Consider the following 14,188-nt stretch of genomic DNA (forward strand, 5'->3'; position numbering starts at 1 on the left):
AAGCTACACAGATATGAAGACAACAAGGTGGAAGTTCTGGAGTGGCCTACTCAAAGCCCAGACCTAAGTGCATTTACTAAATACTGATTTAAAGCAGGTGAATATTTATGAAATCACTTATCTTACATTACATATTCTTTAATTATTTTGTAGAAATTAGTTTTCACTTTGAAATAATATATATGTGTGTGTGTGGGGGTGTGTGTGTGTGTGTGTGTGTGTGTGCGTTTGTTTGTAATACCTTGTGGGGATGATTTTCCTGACATATGCTACGTTGTGGGGACCAATCGCTCCTCGTGGGGACCTGAGCCTGGTCCCCACGAGGGGAAACCCTGTTTTTGGGTCAGGGGTCAGAGTTAGGGCTAAGGTATGAATTGAGTTTTGGTTAGGTTTAGGGTTAGGTATGTGATGGTTAGGGTTAGGAAAAGGGTAAAGGTAAGGTTTAGGATGTAGAAATGAGTAGAAATGAATGGAAGTCAATGGAAAGTTCCCACAAAGATAGCAAAACAAACGTGTGTGTGTGTGTGTGTGTGTGTGTGTGTGTGTGTGTGTGTGTGTGTGTAAAAAAAGCCAAATTGTGTGGATCATGATTGATTTGCAAAAGCAATAAAAGGAGTAAAACATCCTGGTGGTTAAGCTAAAGAAAGTGATGGCATTGCATATACATGTTCCTTTTTGTTGCGACTCTGATTAACACAGGAGTCTTTACTACTGATCCTCAATTATTTACGAGCCATTTTATTAGGCTACTGTAATCCCAAATGTTTAGGCACACATTTGCATGACTTATTGCAGGAAAATCTGGAAAGCATCAGTTCCCATAAGCAGGTTGGTGCAGAATAAGATCTTCTTCATTTCTTGGCTCATTAATGGAAACAGCTGCCAGTCTTTTTTTTTTTAGGCCAGCGCAACTATAGCATAAGTTTAGGTCACATTATTATTACACCGACTGTAATACGTTCAAGTATGTTGGTAGAATTTAGCAGAGAATTGAGAGAAAGCCCTGGGGGATAAACGGACTATTCAAATAACCAAAGCATACAGTCATTCATGGAAAAGTTAAGCCGGCAGCCTCTCCAAATATAAAACCCTAATGCACACACATTTGAAAATCACAGAGTACAGCCCCCTGTAAATGCAAACACAATATTTCTGCAGGAAGATTAAAAAAAATTGTGTGCTGCTATTATTTAAGTGTTATGATCTAAAGTAAATCAAGCATGAAAAGGACAACATAAAGATAAAATCCCTCGTTCTGCACAACTTCTTTTCCATCCCACCAAAGACAGCTCAGTGTGTGCAAGGCAGCTACATGCTGCTTCCTTTCCTGAGGGTTGAGCAGCGATCAACTGTCCCGGTCACATTCACTCAAACCACTCACTAGAACCACGATGCCTACTCACAGACATGACAAACCCTCTGAACGACAGTCGTTTCCACCAGCGCCGTAAAAACAGAAACTGGATTACATTCAAAGCAATCATTTAATAATAGACCTTCAACAGGAAGACGTTTTAATCCTGTTATCTGTTATCTAGTGCTGACATTCTGATTACAGTCGACTATTAAGCCAATCAGGTAAAAACCTGCTTTTAAAATGCAGAGTTGAGCCGAATCATTGCCGTCATGATTACAGTTATGCTTCTATTGTGTGTCCGCAATACAAAGCTGTTAAAGTTAATGAGAGGGGCATTTGATGCAAAATATTAAAATTTCTATCCACGTTTAATGGAAGATTATTTTATTTTTATTTGCATTTTGTTAAAGTTTTAGTTTGCGTCAACTTTAATGTATGTAACTCAGTTTAAAAGAAAACTGAGTTACATACTCAGTTTTTTAAGAACCATAAAGATTTAGATTTAAAGCGAGCTCAACAGTCCATATCATGCATTGCGGACAGCATATTCAAGTGAATACATTAAAGTGCATAACACCAATGCAGGAATGATTGCAGATCTTTTTCTCTCTACAAATGTTCTGAAAGCTTGGAAACAATTCACACTGAAAATCCTTACTTCACCATCTAAACTGTGAACATTTTACTTTTTCTCTTAAATTCCTATTCACATAGAGACAGGAGATATTACACAGCCCCTTTTCCTAACCTACACACTGATTTCACTGTGAATTAAGAACAAAAAAGCCAGGTAGGGTTACCTGTAGACCATGCCAGTCTGACTCCTCACGGTGTCGTGCAAAGACAGCGAATGGAAGTTGAGGAACTCCTCCAGCTGTTTGAGCTGCCCCGCATTGTTGGCTTTGTTTGTGGCCCACAGCATCACAGGGGCATAAGACTGTGACCCCGGCCCCATGGACACCTGCTTGATCAGTCTCCCCTGACCCAGGCCCTGGGTCGGGACCCCGACTCCGCCAGGACCCCTGGAATTCTTCTGCTTCGGGTTGGGGATCTCCGGGCACGTTGCTTTGTACAGGTACATCTTCAAGCTGTCTTTGCCACTTTATCTTCTCTTTCAGTCTCTCTTTTCTCCTGTTAGTGTGCCCCACAAACATCTAAGCTCCCAGTAATCCAGGTAGGCCCCTCGCCCACTCAGCGCCACGCAGAGCTGAGGAGGGGGGAGTACGTCGGCTTTTGATGAAAACCTAACAGCAGAAGATTTATCTCCAAACAAAACACAAAATGATTTTGTGTTTCTTTCAACTCTCTAATTTAAAAAAAAAGAGGAAAAAAAGAAGCAGCTTAAAATACTCCAAGGAAAAAAAAAACAAAACAAAAATGCAACAAAATAAATGGAGTCCGATCAACGTGCAGGCAGCCACATGTCCACTCAGTGAAAACTGTTTTTTTTTTTCCCCTTACATGTACATCTCGATGCGCTGGGCCACATATGTTGTCTGCATACAAACCCCACATGTAGACACAGAGTGGCAACATGCACTCACAGATAACCCCGACTCTCCCCCCCCTCTTATCGCTCTGACACACACAAAACATACACTCATGCTGTCACTTTACCCCTTGCTCAGCCAGACTACAATATAAGCTCAGTTTGGTTTTGCTCCCTATTAAACGGCCTGGGAATCTGGGACGTTATTTTTCTCCCTCCCTCCACATCCCCCCCCCCTCCTCTCTCTCTCTGTCGTTCTCTCTCTCCATTGGTTTCTTTTTACTCTCTCATTCCTTTTAGCCCTTTTTTTCCCCCTCAACTCCCTTTTATCCGTTCTCCCTTTCTCATTTTCCTCATCATCCTTCCTTTGTCTCCCAGTATTCCCTACGTCACGAGCTCTTTCCCAACTCCTGGTTTCCTTTCTTCTCTCCATCTCACTCTTAACATTTGTCTTGTACGTTTTGTATGGGGCGGGGGGGGGGGTCGTGGCCCATATATTAGTTTTTTTCAAACGTTTTAATGTTACAAAGCTACTATAAAAAGTTTTTCTAAAACATATATTCATTTGTTTTCGTTCTTATCTTGTATTTCATTTCCTACCATTCCATCTCCTTATCTGTCCACCTCTTAAATTGTACTGGAGTTTTGTCCACAATAATTAAAAAAAACAACAACAACTCTCAAACACGCTGTCGTACATAGCCAGCAGCATGTTATGCACAGTTTCACCCTGTTGGAGGACATGTTTTTAACAAGGTGAACCACCATAATAAAGAGGGGAAGCTGCTTTTTTCTCTTTGCTTACACACACACACACACACACACACACACACTTTTGGTCCTCTCATGAGAACGTTCAGTGACATCATGTCTGGTCCTCCAGTGGATTGTAGGAATGAAGAAAAATGCCGTTCTCCCATATGAGGAAATCTGTGTTCAGATACACTCTGTCACTCTTTTTGCAGATCTGCACATGCAGGCAGATGATGGATGTTTTCACTCATGCACTGCTTCAGGATAAATCCACATTTACTCTTTGGTTTCTTAGGTCACTGGTTTTTTTCTGTAGGTTTTCATAAAGGTGTGGCATTATGCACTTTCCATGCCATTTTACAGCAGAATCAAATGCTGAACATCAAACACAACTTAAACGAAATTTCACTTCACAATTTTACTCCTTGAAAATGGGCCTGTGTCTCTTTAAGAAGCCTCCATTCTTCCCGACATTCACATCATCACAGCAATGCTCCTCCGTTATGCCGTTTACAATCATTCGTAGGAGCATTGGACAGAGAAGTAGTCCGTATCATAAGCTCAGCAGACACACATGTTCCGCCAGGTGTTTGATAATTGCTGCTGCCGCTAGTCTGGAGGAGCTGTATGCCGTAGGAGACTGCAGCTCCAAAGAAGAGCTTTGTAGAAAAGGTGAGAGGAAGCACTTGGCCACCCTGAATGGCTGTAACAGGAGATTAAATGATTTCTCAAATGTCCATGAAAGAATCAAAACGCATTAGGAATGTCTTTGATGAGGAAGTAACATTACAACATGAAATAAAGAATGTAAAGATCAGAAATGCTGACTAAGCTTTGTATCCATTCTTAAAAATCATCATTTAAAACCTGCAAAAAAGTTTACTTTTACTACCACAATACAAGATTCCAGTGTTGTCTGTTGTCTGTCCATCCATCTTTAAACTCGTATTATTGTTGTCGTCTGTAACAAATTCATAAACAGTGTTTGAAAAGCGTCGTATCATGAGATGAAAAATGTGAAGGCATTCTCACTGGGCCCCAAAATGTTTCACATTTCAGGTCTTTGACCTTCTTAGCAAACAAAAGTGGTTTGCACTTATTCAGTCATGACCCCCATTATGCCTCAGAGCCTCCATTTTTTTTTTTTTTTTATGCAGCAGAGATATTTATAACCTAAAAAAGGTTTTCAGCATTGCCAAGGTGAAAGCGAGTGCATGCACATCTGAGCACACAGAATTAGGCAGAGGTCGGTGGAGGCAGGAGAGGGGTGGAGGGGCAGCTGCGTTTGTTGTCCAGCAGGGTCGATGGAAAAACTGATCCAGCCAGGCGTCAGGAATGTCAGCTGAGTTTATGCAGTGCCTAAGTGTGTTTAGCATGTATTTATAGACATGGGATCCATACAGATGGAGGCTTTGCATGGTCACGTGTTCAATAGTAAAAACTAAAAGTCTGTATTATCAAAACAGAAATTGATTTTGCTTGATCTTGATGTTTTGTTGCTCTTTCTCTGGGATTTTTTTTTTTTGCCTCACTTCTGTTGTAACTCCTGGCGTTTGCCTTCGAGCTGCTCATCATGTGTATAGGTGAGCTGCTGACAAGAACACCAAAAAAGGCAGAGCAGAGAGGCAGAAGGGGAGGCCAGGAAGAGGACCATCCAGACACAAACTGAACTCCACTTCACAGCTTTAGACAGCCAGGGTTCTGTGTCATTTGTCTCCGTCTTCGCTTATTGTTCCACACATTTCCTCTCTAAGCTTCTACAATCAGCTTTGTGCTCCTTGAGACTAATTAGCTGTCGTTTTCTATCTTTTATTTCTCCCCTTTCCTCCTCCTCGTGCTCGCTCCCCCAAGTGAGTCGCTGTTATAATCATTGTGCTCCATGACAATTATCCAGTGTCCACAGTGGGACAGAAATAGAACGAGCAGCACAGAAATTTGTTCCTCTTGATTTTCTTTGAGTGGAAAAGATTAAACATAGGATGCTTTACAAGAGGTTGTTGAATACTGCGGGAAATAAAAATGTGTTTTTACATCGTTTGCTGGAACACCTAAGCTTTTCTCCTCACCATTTGACTGAGTGGCTGCGATAATAATGGCAGCGATCAGTCTCCTGGCCTGAGGGACTGTCCTGCTCCTGTTTAACACCAGTGTGTTGGCCTACATCATCCATTAAATCCCATTGTTTATTGAAAGTCAAAACCTTAATGAAGACCAGTGAGAGTAGAGTAAATGTTGCATTATCAAATTAAAAACTCTTTGGGAAACAAACATTAAGTGCAGCTTGAGAATGACATTGTTTTAGGAGCTGTTCAGAAATCTCACCTTAATAATTTATTGTTTTGTTGAACAAAACCCACATTAATGTAGTCACAAATCTCAGCTGCATTTAAAAGTCCAAAAGCCTAGCCGCCGCACGAGAGAAACGTGCCAATCTTGGCACCAGCTCCACGCTTCATCCAACAAGTTCTACGGGAACACGTGCTGCTGTTCGCTGTGCAGCAGAGTCATGTTTCCACAGCATTGTCACACCTGCTGCCAATGGTATTAGGAAACCTAATTCCACTGCCTTGTCAAAGTAGACGAGCGATATTGTTGGCTCCAGTGACGAACTCGCCAACTTGAAACTGGACCAAAGCCAGATGGTACAGCTAACAGCAGCCTTTTTTTTTTAACTACTTAGAACATATATGACAAGAAAATAAAAATAAACACCAGAATGCAGTTGTGGTTAGGAGTTTATGTACGCTCACAGGCATGTGCCATTCTTTCTTTAGAAAATACAAGACACAGTCTGCAATTTGTAAAACGAGAATGTGGGTAACAGTGTTGGATTTATCAGAGCTTTCCTGTGCCTCACAGGGTAAGAATAAACATATTTGGTTAAATATTCCTTAGCAGTTTACAGAGAAACCACGTGCTTTCAGAAAGATTCATTCATTCCTATAACAGTTGTGATGTGTGTTTGGGATCATTATGCTGTTGTAGCACACAAACCAACCCTGCTCTCCTCAGAGGAAATAAAAATTGTTAAGACGATCTGGGCCAGATAGTTTCAGCTCATAGTGCTACGGGCTTGGGCTTCTTTAGAAAGCTATAAATTGCAAAGCTTTTAAAATATTGTTTAAAAAAAGAAAGCTACAAAGGCGTTCCTTTCACATTGAAGGGAGTTTCCTGGCTCGACTGAAATTTGCAGCTGCTATCGAGCAACCAAAGAATCAACATAATGCTTTCAAAGCAACACTGTAAAAACGTTTTCGGTGGTTGCATCATGCTGACGGTCTGTTTTGATGCCAGAGGTACTGGTGTCTTTCACAGAGTGGATGGAAAAATAAAAAATGAGGGAGTACAATCTTTACCTCTCAAATCAGCAGCAAGACAGTTGAAACTTGGGCTCATCAGGTCAACGATTTAAAACAACTCCTCAAAATTGGTTTTGGAATGGATGAACCAATTAGGTTTCTGAAACAGTCCCTGCTCTAAATCTAAATCAGTAGATTTCCATCCCACTGGAATGAACATGTTCAGTTGTTTGAAAATGCTGAAGCCAGCCAAAGCAGACAGCATAAATCTCTCTAGCTCTTGGTTCCAACTCTGAATGTTGATTTATACTTTGAAAAACCTTGCTGAGATATGACATTTTTCAACTATAGGTAAGGGATATCTTACTGATAAGCACTACACAGAACCTCAGAAAAATAAATGACACTTCAATCAATAATCTACCAAAACTCAAAAACCCATACAACAACTGATAATTTCCCACACCGTTAATTAAATCTGTTATAGCAGATTATGTTGATCATACTTCCTAATGGTCAACAATATGAGTAAGGGATAGTTCATAAATATTCCACCTTTGTCAAAAGCAATTAGGTTTTCCACTAAATTAGAATGGGGAGAGAGGAGGATGGGTGACAGAGGGAAACGGATATTTGTGGGGGAGTTACACAATCCCAGGGATTCTCTGGTTATACTCTGCCACAGTTTCTATGCAGAGTCAACGGAGTGCCAAAAATTGTAGAAGTTGCTCTGATTTAAATGACAGAGAAAATCCAGCCCATTTGGCATCCATGTCAGGGTCTCAGAAAGTAGAGCTGGCAGGCATTTTTTGCAAGTGGGTGCGAACGTGTGCATGTGTGTGTCTGACTGGCAAGAACAGAGGACGTGGGAAGATTTAGCTCAGAATTTTCCAGGTCCTGACCTGCTATCAGATGTTTTACTAAGAGGGCAGAATCTTTACCAAAATAATGGCGTTCAGGCTAAATAAAATTATCAGATGGGAGGTTTGTGTGTGTAATAATGGGGTACAGACAGGAATGCAAGAGGTCTTGTTGATCTAGCTGTGGCTCACAGTGTGAAGTCCTTTTTATTGGTGGTCCATTAAGCTCATCACTTCTAAAGCATAGCTACTAAAGATAATCGCCCCATCTTCACACTCCTCCTCCACCTGTCAGGAGGAGCTCTTAACATATGAGCCTTTTATGAGCCTGTAAATAAAGATTATGAGAAGTGTGTAGCCACAAACATGTCAGCAGGACTCTTAGATAACATCTGAAAGCCTTGACTAAAGACGGAGTGCTTAGTTTTATTTGGTGTTTGCGTTGATATTAATGACTTGGAATTTTCTTTCAAATTTAGTAAATAATTATTTTATTTAAAATGAACTGTTGGATCTACTTTCATTCTTAGATGCAAGAGGAGTCAGTTCAGGGGTACGAATGCCTAACTTTTGAGATTTTCCATGAACGACTGACTGCAAATACATCAGACAGACCTAGAAATGCCTATAGGACACTTCGGAATGCATCAAGCAATTGGTTGAGAATACCATTTTTTAAGCACTGAAGTAATGTTGGAAAATATTTACAGTTCATTAGAAAATTCAAGCCTTTACAAGCTCTTGATTCTTCCCATAAGGACTCACTGTGTGTTGAGGCTTTTGCATCTGTAGTTTCTAGCAACATAAAATGAGAGTGTTTTTCTCCAGTAACAGAACTGATGATTCTGTGACCCTTAGTAAATATTTTTACACATATGAGACACAATATTTGTCTTTTTTTTTCATGGAACGGAAAGCTCTCATTCCTTTTGTGAAAAATTTAATCAAAGCCCAAACCAAGGGAGAGGAGTAAACAAAGTGGAAAAGGAAAGAGAAGAGGGAACAGGCGACGTGACAAATGGATGACTTTTGGGCTCTAGGCTTGAATAATTGGACAAAAACAAATGAAGCATTTAAATCAGCAAAAAAAAAAAAAAAAATTAAATGAGACAAAACCAGAGGGTCAGACAAGGAGAACGCAGGACTAAAACCATTTGCATAAGTAAAAATTATTAGACCAGATAACATGAGGAAAAACTATTACCAACATGAGATTCAACAGTCCGTGCTCGGTCAGTCACACCCACAAGAATCAAAACAGTCGCTTCAGCCTCAACATGTTTTGTCACCATGGCGGTCCAAGATGTCAACACAGCCAAATCCAGCAAGACAGATGCAGGCTAATAACATTATAGCCAGATCAGGTGACACCAGTGTAATCTGGAGGTCACTATGTCCGGCTTGACTTGTACAACACGCAAATGGATGGTTGGACAGACGGGTAGGGAAGCACATGTCATCGGATAACACTGTTGGTCCAGCCCAAACATTGCTAGTTGCACACAAAACCGTACTGATAACAGCATTCTGTCTGAAGAGGGAAAACACACCTGACACACCTCGCTGAGGCTACGGTGTCTCTTCACACTCTCAAGCTTTAACTGACCTGTAGGGCATGCCAGTCTTATTTGCAACGGTTTCCTCTTTGCCCAGTCCGAACATTCGAAGGTACCAACTGGTCTCCAACTCTCTGATCAGCGCTGCTTTATGCCTCTGCTGCGCCACCTTCTTTCCGGAGAAGGAATTGCGCTTAGCGTCTTGGGAGTTGCTTCGGTGGACTTTGGAACCACTGAGAGAGGCCACCGATTGTCTTCGGTGTATATTTGGGGGCTGGTGTCCACCACCAGGCCCCCCAACACCCCCTCCGCTGCTCCGCGCTGCTAGCATGGCCCGGGAGGTTAGCCCTTCCCTTCTTGGGGGAGGTTCAGGTGAACCAGAAAAAACTCTTGATTTGTACTGGTTTTAACCTTCTTTGTCTTCTGTTGGTTAAGGATGGTGTTCGCTGTTTGTCTGCCAGTTTTCAGACTGCCCTATGGTTGATTAGTCAGCCATCTTCTTCACCCTCTCCTGTCTTTAAGGTTTGTTAGATCTCAGTTCTACTCAGTGCCTTTTGACTGTCTGTCTTTTTGTCTGTGCAGCGTTCTCTCTGTGCTCTTATAGCCTCATCCAGCCTGAAACTAGATCCTGGTTTCCTTGTCTCGTCACAGCCTGCTCTGACCTAAAAGGAAGCAGCCAAACATGCCAGGGTGTCAACAATGCATGCACTTACTCACTCACACAGACTGCATACATGATACCTGTGCACAAAGGCACGTCCCAAAATAACAGAAATTGAAGAAAAAATATTATTAATGCAATTAAAGTGAATGAACACAGATGGAATAAATAAATAAGTGACCACAAGGAATAAATAAAGTCATCTCTATTTAAATATGTCTTTAATGCTGCCAGAGCATATGCATAGATACTTACTATAATTAAGACACAACTGTTACAGAGGTACACACATATGTGTCATCAGCATCTGTAATGGCTCTATATTTATGCTTCTCCTGGACCACCTCAGAGTCTTAACACCATTCTTTGTGTAATAAGACACACGGCTAGTGGGGGAGAAACTCTAATTTACATCTTTGTCAAGCAGAGCAATGTAAAAGTCTAGACACTTTTCTTAAACTATGAACAGACACAGTAATCTGATATTTCTACTTCTAGTTCATTTCTTTCTCAAAAATCTAGTAATTATTTTTACTCCCCTTCATTAGTATGAGAGGGACAGTTGCAGCAAGAAGGTCCTGGATTAGATTTCTGTTTCTGTGCTGAAGGGCCCCTCGGATGTTTGTCCTGTGGTTCCTGGTAGGCAGGTCTATGGCTCCCCACACCCACTACTGAACCTTGTTACAGAACAGCCTTTATACACAAGCATGCTAAGGCTCACCGAGGTGTTTTTCAAATTATGCACTTAACATTGGGTTGTGGTTGCTACTAAGTAGGCCTACTAACTTGTTCCATGTACTTTTCAGTATATGGAAGTGATGTTATTATATATACATATGTTGTTTGTTGCTATTGTTTCTCAGTTCTGTTTATTTCCCTCTTTCTGTAGGTGCAGGAGCAGATTTCTAGAGTGCTTCTAGCACTAGAAGCACCCTTGTTATTCTAGCTAGTCCTTATTTCTGTCCTCTGCTCTTATCTACTTGAATGGTTGCCTCCTGATGAGATTAATCATAATAGGTAGGTATTGCAGACTTTTTCCTTCCCTCTGATGCTGACAAATTCGGCAGAACTTTGAAGTAAACTAAAAGGTAAGAACAATCAAATTATTGTACCACTTTCAAGGTTTTAAGTAGTAAAATATTCCATTTTACCAGTGACATGGTGGGTTGAAGGAGAAGACTGTGCAGACAACAGAAACAGCATTTAAACTGCAAAGTGTGGATGAGCTACAAACATGTGACTAGCTATTGCATGAAATTCTGCATCCACTGCTATTTTGGACTGGTAGTAAATCTGCTAACAGACATGGACATGTGAACGCACTCATGCATTAAACAGCTCCTTGTGGTCAAGCTCTGTGGACTGAGAATCCCCTAGAAATCTAACCAGATACTTAGAGATTTGACTCTTCTGAGGTCAAGTGAATAGATCAGTGACGGAGGACCAGCATTAAATTATTTAGCCCAGTAATGAGATCCAAACAGACTGGACAAACTGGACAGTCTGTCCACCAGAGTGGACTGGGGAAAAGGTTGGGGTCAGTGTTGGATATCAAAGTGGCTTCCAGATACTTTGATTGAAAACCTGTCAGAATTTTGTGTTTAGCTTTACGGTGGCGAAGTTCTTAAATGTAATCTTTAAGAGCTTTCTCTTGTCTTTCCCATTCTGATGAGTGTCCAAGAGAAAGTATCACATGATACTTTTTATCATTGAGAAGCAGGCGGACATTGGTTACAATTTAATACTAGGTGGACACTACAATCAATTAAAATTAATAATAAAGTAAAGCAATTTATCGCTGAGGTTACCACTGCAATTTTGTTATGCTCTATTAACTTAATGTCATAAAAATTTTACATGCTTATCTTTTTATTCATCTTCATCAGGGGTGCTGATAATATTTTACGACGCAGAATGAGTACTAAATTGTGTAATAAATTGTGTTTGCGTCTTCGCCACCGAATGAGGTAAAAATAGATCACTGAGGTCTTTCTGATCTACATTTCGATTTGTTAGTGTGGGCGTTTTGAGTAAAATGACAGTTGACACATTTTCTCTGGAGTCACACGGCCTTACGCAAAGCACATCAGCTGGAAGATCTGCTGCTTTCCAAGGTCCCTGGTTCAGAGGATTCCTAACACAAAGTTTATCTGATCTGACCTCTCTGTTACTTCTTCATCACTTAGTGGGAAATCCTACCGTAAACAAAATCCGTCATCTACGGCCTTTATCCTGAAGCTCCACTGAGACGCAAACTGATACAGTCTACTTTCCAAACAAACACGCTGTGTGCTCTGACACAGAGACTCGGGGTAAATTCATTATGTTTATAGAGCAAAAATAATTCTGTTCAGTCAGTCTAAAGTGCTTCATCTGCTTTTAAGGAGCCAAGTTATTGTTAGCCAATTAGAAATCTCCAAAGTTGAGGAGTGATGCACTTTGGTTTTCATTGAAAATTCCAGCATCTTTCATGTGATGGGACAGTTCTGAGAACAAAGTCAAAGTCAATTTAAATGCTTTCCTTTTTTACTCACAGGAAGATGTTACTAAAATTACAAGACCCCATGAATAAACTGTCTAATAGCTGATTAGTGCTAGTATGAATCAGTGCAACATCCAATGTGTCTCTTAAGCTTCAACAAACAAGTTTGCCATAAATCCATCCTACCCTACCAGCACAACTGTTCATACAATCGCAAACTTTAATCTATTTTGTTACAGTTTTACATGACTGGCAAATGCATAGAGGTTGGTAGCAGTTTTTAAAACTAATAATAATGCAAATCTAAAAAGTGTGATGCATCTTTGGATTGTTGCTGTTTCAATAAAATCCAGTGTGATCAGTTAAGAAGTAACGTACCTGAAAGTTAGCATGCAAAGCTCATAGCTACATACCAGCTATACGTACAATGAAAGTTTAACAAAGTGTTGAGTATAAATAAAGGTTGCACTTTTTTGAAAACACTTTTTGTTGGCCAATAACACCCGTCAATAGAACGGGTTGAAAAACTTACAATATTTTTGCAAGGCATTGCGAATCAAATTCAAGACAGGATTTAGGAAAGACATGAGAGTTGTTAGACATACTGAGAAGGTTTTGAAATTAAATACATACATAGATGCATGTGTGAAAACCCACCCAGGCTACAAACTCTATGACACAAACTGGAACAGCTGCTCTCCCAGTTTTAGATTAAGCTAAGCAAACCTGAGCCTTTGGATGTCCCAATGGTCTCATTTTCACTTACAACTAATTAGAACAATTTAGTTTAGCACTGCAGTTACATATTACTTCATTAAGGTGAGATTATATCTATGCAAAGTTTAAGAAAATCAACCCTGCTAACGGGTTCGGCTTAGGCCTGGCATGTTTTGCGTGAAGGCAGTGTGGACATGTAAAATTTTTATAAATAAACATTAAGCAAGCAAAATGCTGCACTCTTCCTCTTGTGCCTGTTCTCTGTCTCGCTCAGAGAACAGATACATCATTCATTTTTCTAACACTGAACATGACTTTTAACAATCAAATTTTTTCAGTGCAGTTTTGATTATCTTCTTATGGAAACTTTACAATAATTTACTCTGAAACACGCGTTAGGTTCAACTGTTATGATCAACTCAAAGATTACATCCACTCGAGATGTTCCCAAATGTTGAGACCCACACATTTTAAAGGCTAATACAATTTTGTAATTTTGTAAATCCACCAGAAAAACAGATATTGTTTTGTTGCTTTCCATCCATGCATTTAGCACTACCACCAAACTGAACACTAAAAATCTACACAAACATAATATCTGGATGGTCAACTGGTAGTGATCTTGGGCTTCTTGACCTTCTGGACAGCAGGTTTATCAAAACAAACCTGTTTGTAGTTTTAAGAAAAAGTATTCAGACTTGAGACACCATTAAAATAAATCTGTTAACTCAAAGTAACTTATGTAAACACTAGCTCACTCAGACAAATACAAAAGCAAAAAGAATGTATACACATGCACCATGTGCACATTTTGTCTCAATTTAGCTCAAGTGTTCCTGTACGGAAGAGTCAGCTGCCATTAAATTATAAACACATACCTTCACCCCTCTGTCACCGGGAGAATTTATTATTGTCCACACATATGGGGTTCCATTTGTATCAAAAATAAGTAGAAGTCATATGTGTAGATGTGTCGTTGCTATGTGTCGTTGGTCTATGTCGTTGGTCTATGTC

At 40.2% G+C, this 14,188-nt stretch overlaps 1 protein-coding gene across 2 annotated transcripts in view; it reads right to left on the reverse strand.

The window, feature by feature from the left end:
- kcnab1a (potassium voltage-gated channel subfamily A regulatory beta subunit 1a) overlaps window positions 1–9,875 on the reverse strand; it is a 113,342-nt gene extending 103,467 nt beyond the window's left edge. Inside the window, exon 1 of one of the 2 annotated variants that reach the window (XM_015014317.1) lies at window positions 9,365–9,875. In XM_015014317.1, coding sequence (XP_014869803.1) covers window positions 9,365–9,645 — 281 coding nt within the window. In that variant the 5' untranslated portion in view covers window positions 9,646–9,875. Of the gene's footprint in view, window positions 1–2,157; window positions 2,615–9,364 lie in introns of those variants that run through there. The other variant, XM_015014318.1, reaches the window with a different exon arrangement.
- Window positions 9,876–14,188: the final 4,313 nt, after the last annotated feature.

This window comes from Poecilia latipinna, unplaced genomic scaffold (genome assembly GCF_001443285.1).
Source record: "Poecilia latipinna isolate Pla-1442-1.1 unplaced genomic scaffold, P_latipinna-1.0 Scaffold1805, whole genome shotgun sequence".
Lineage (NCBI taxonomy): Eukaryota > Metazoa > Chordata > Actinopteri > Cyprinodontiformes > Poeciliidae > Poecilia > Poecilia latipinna.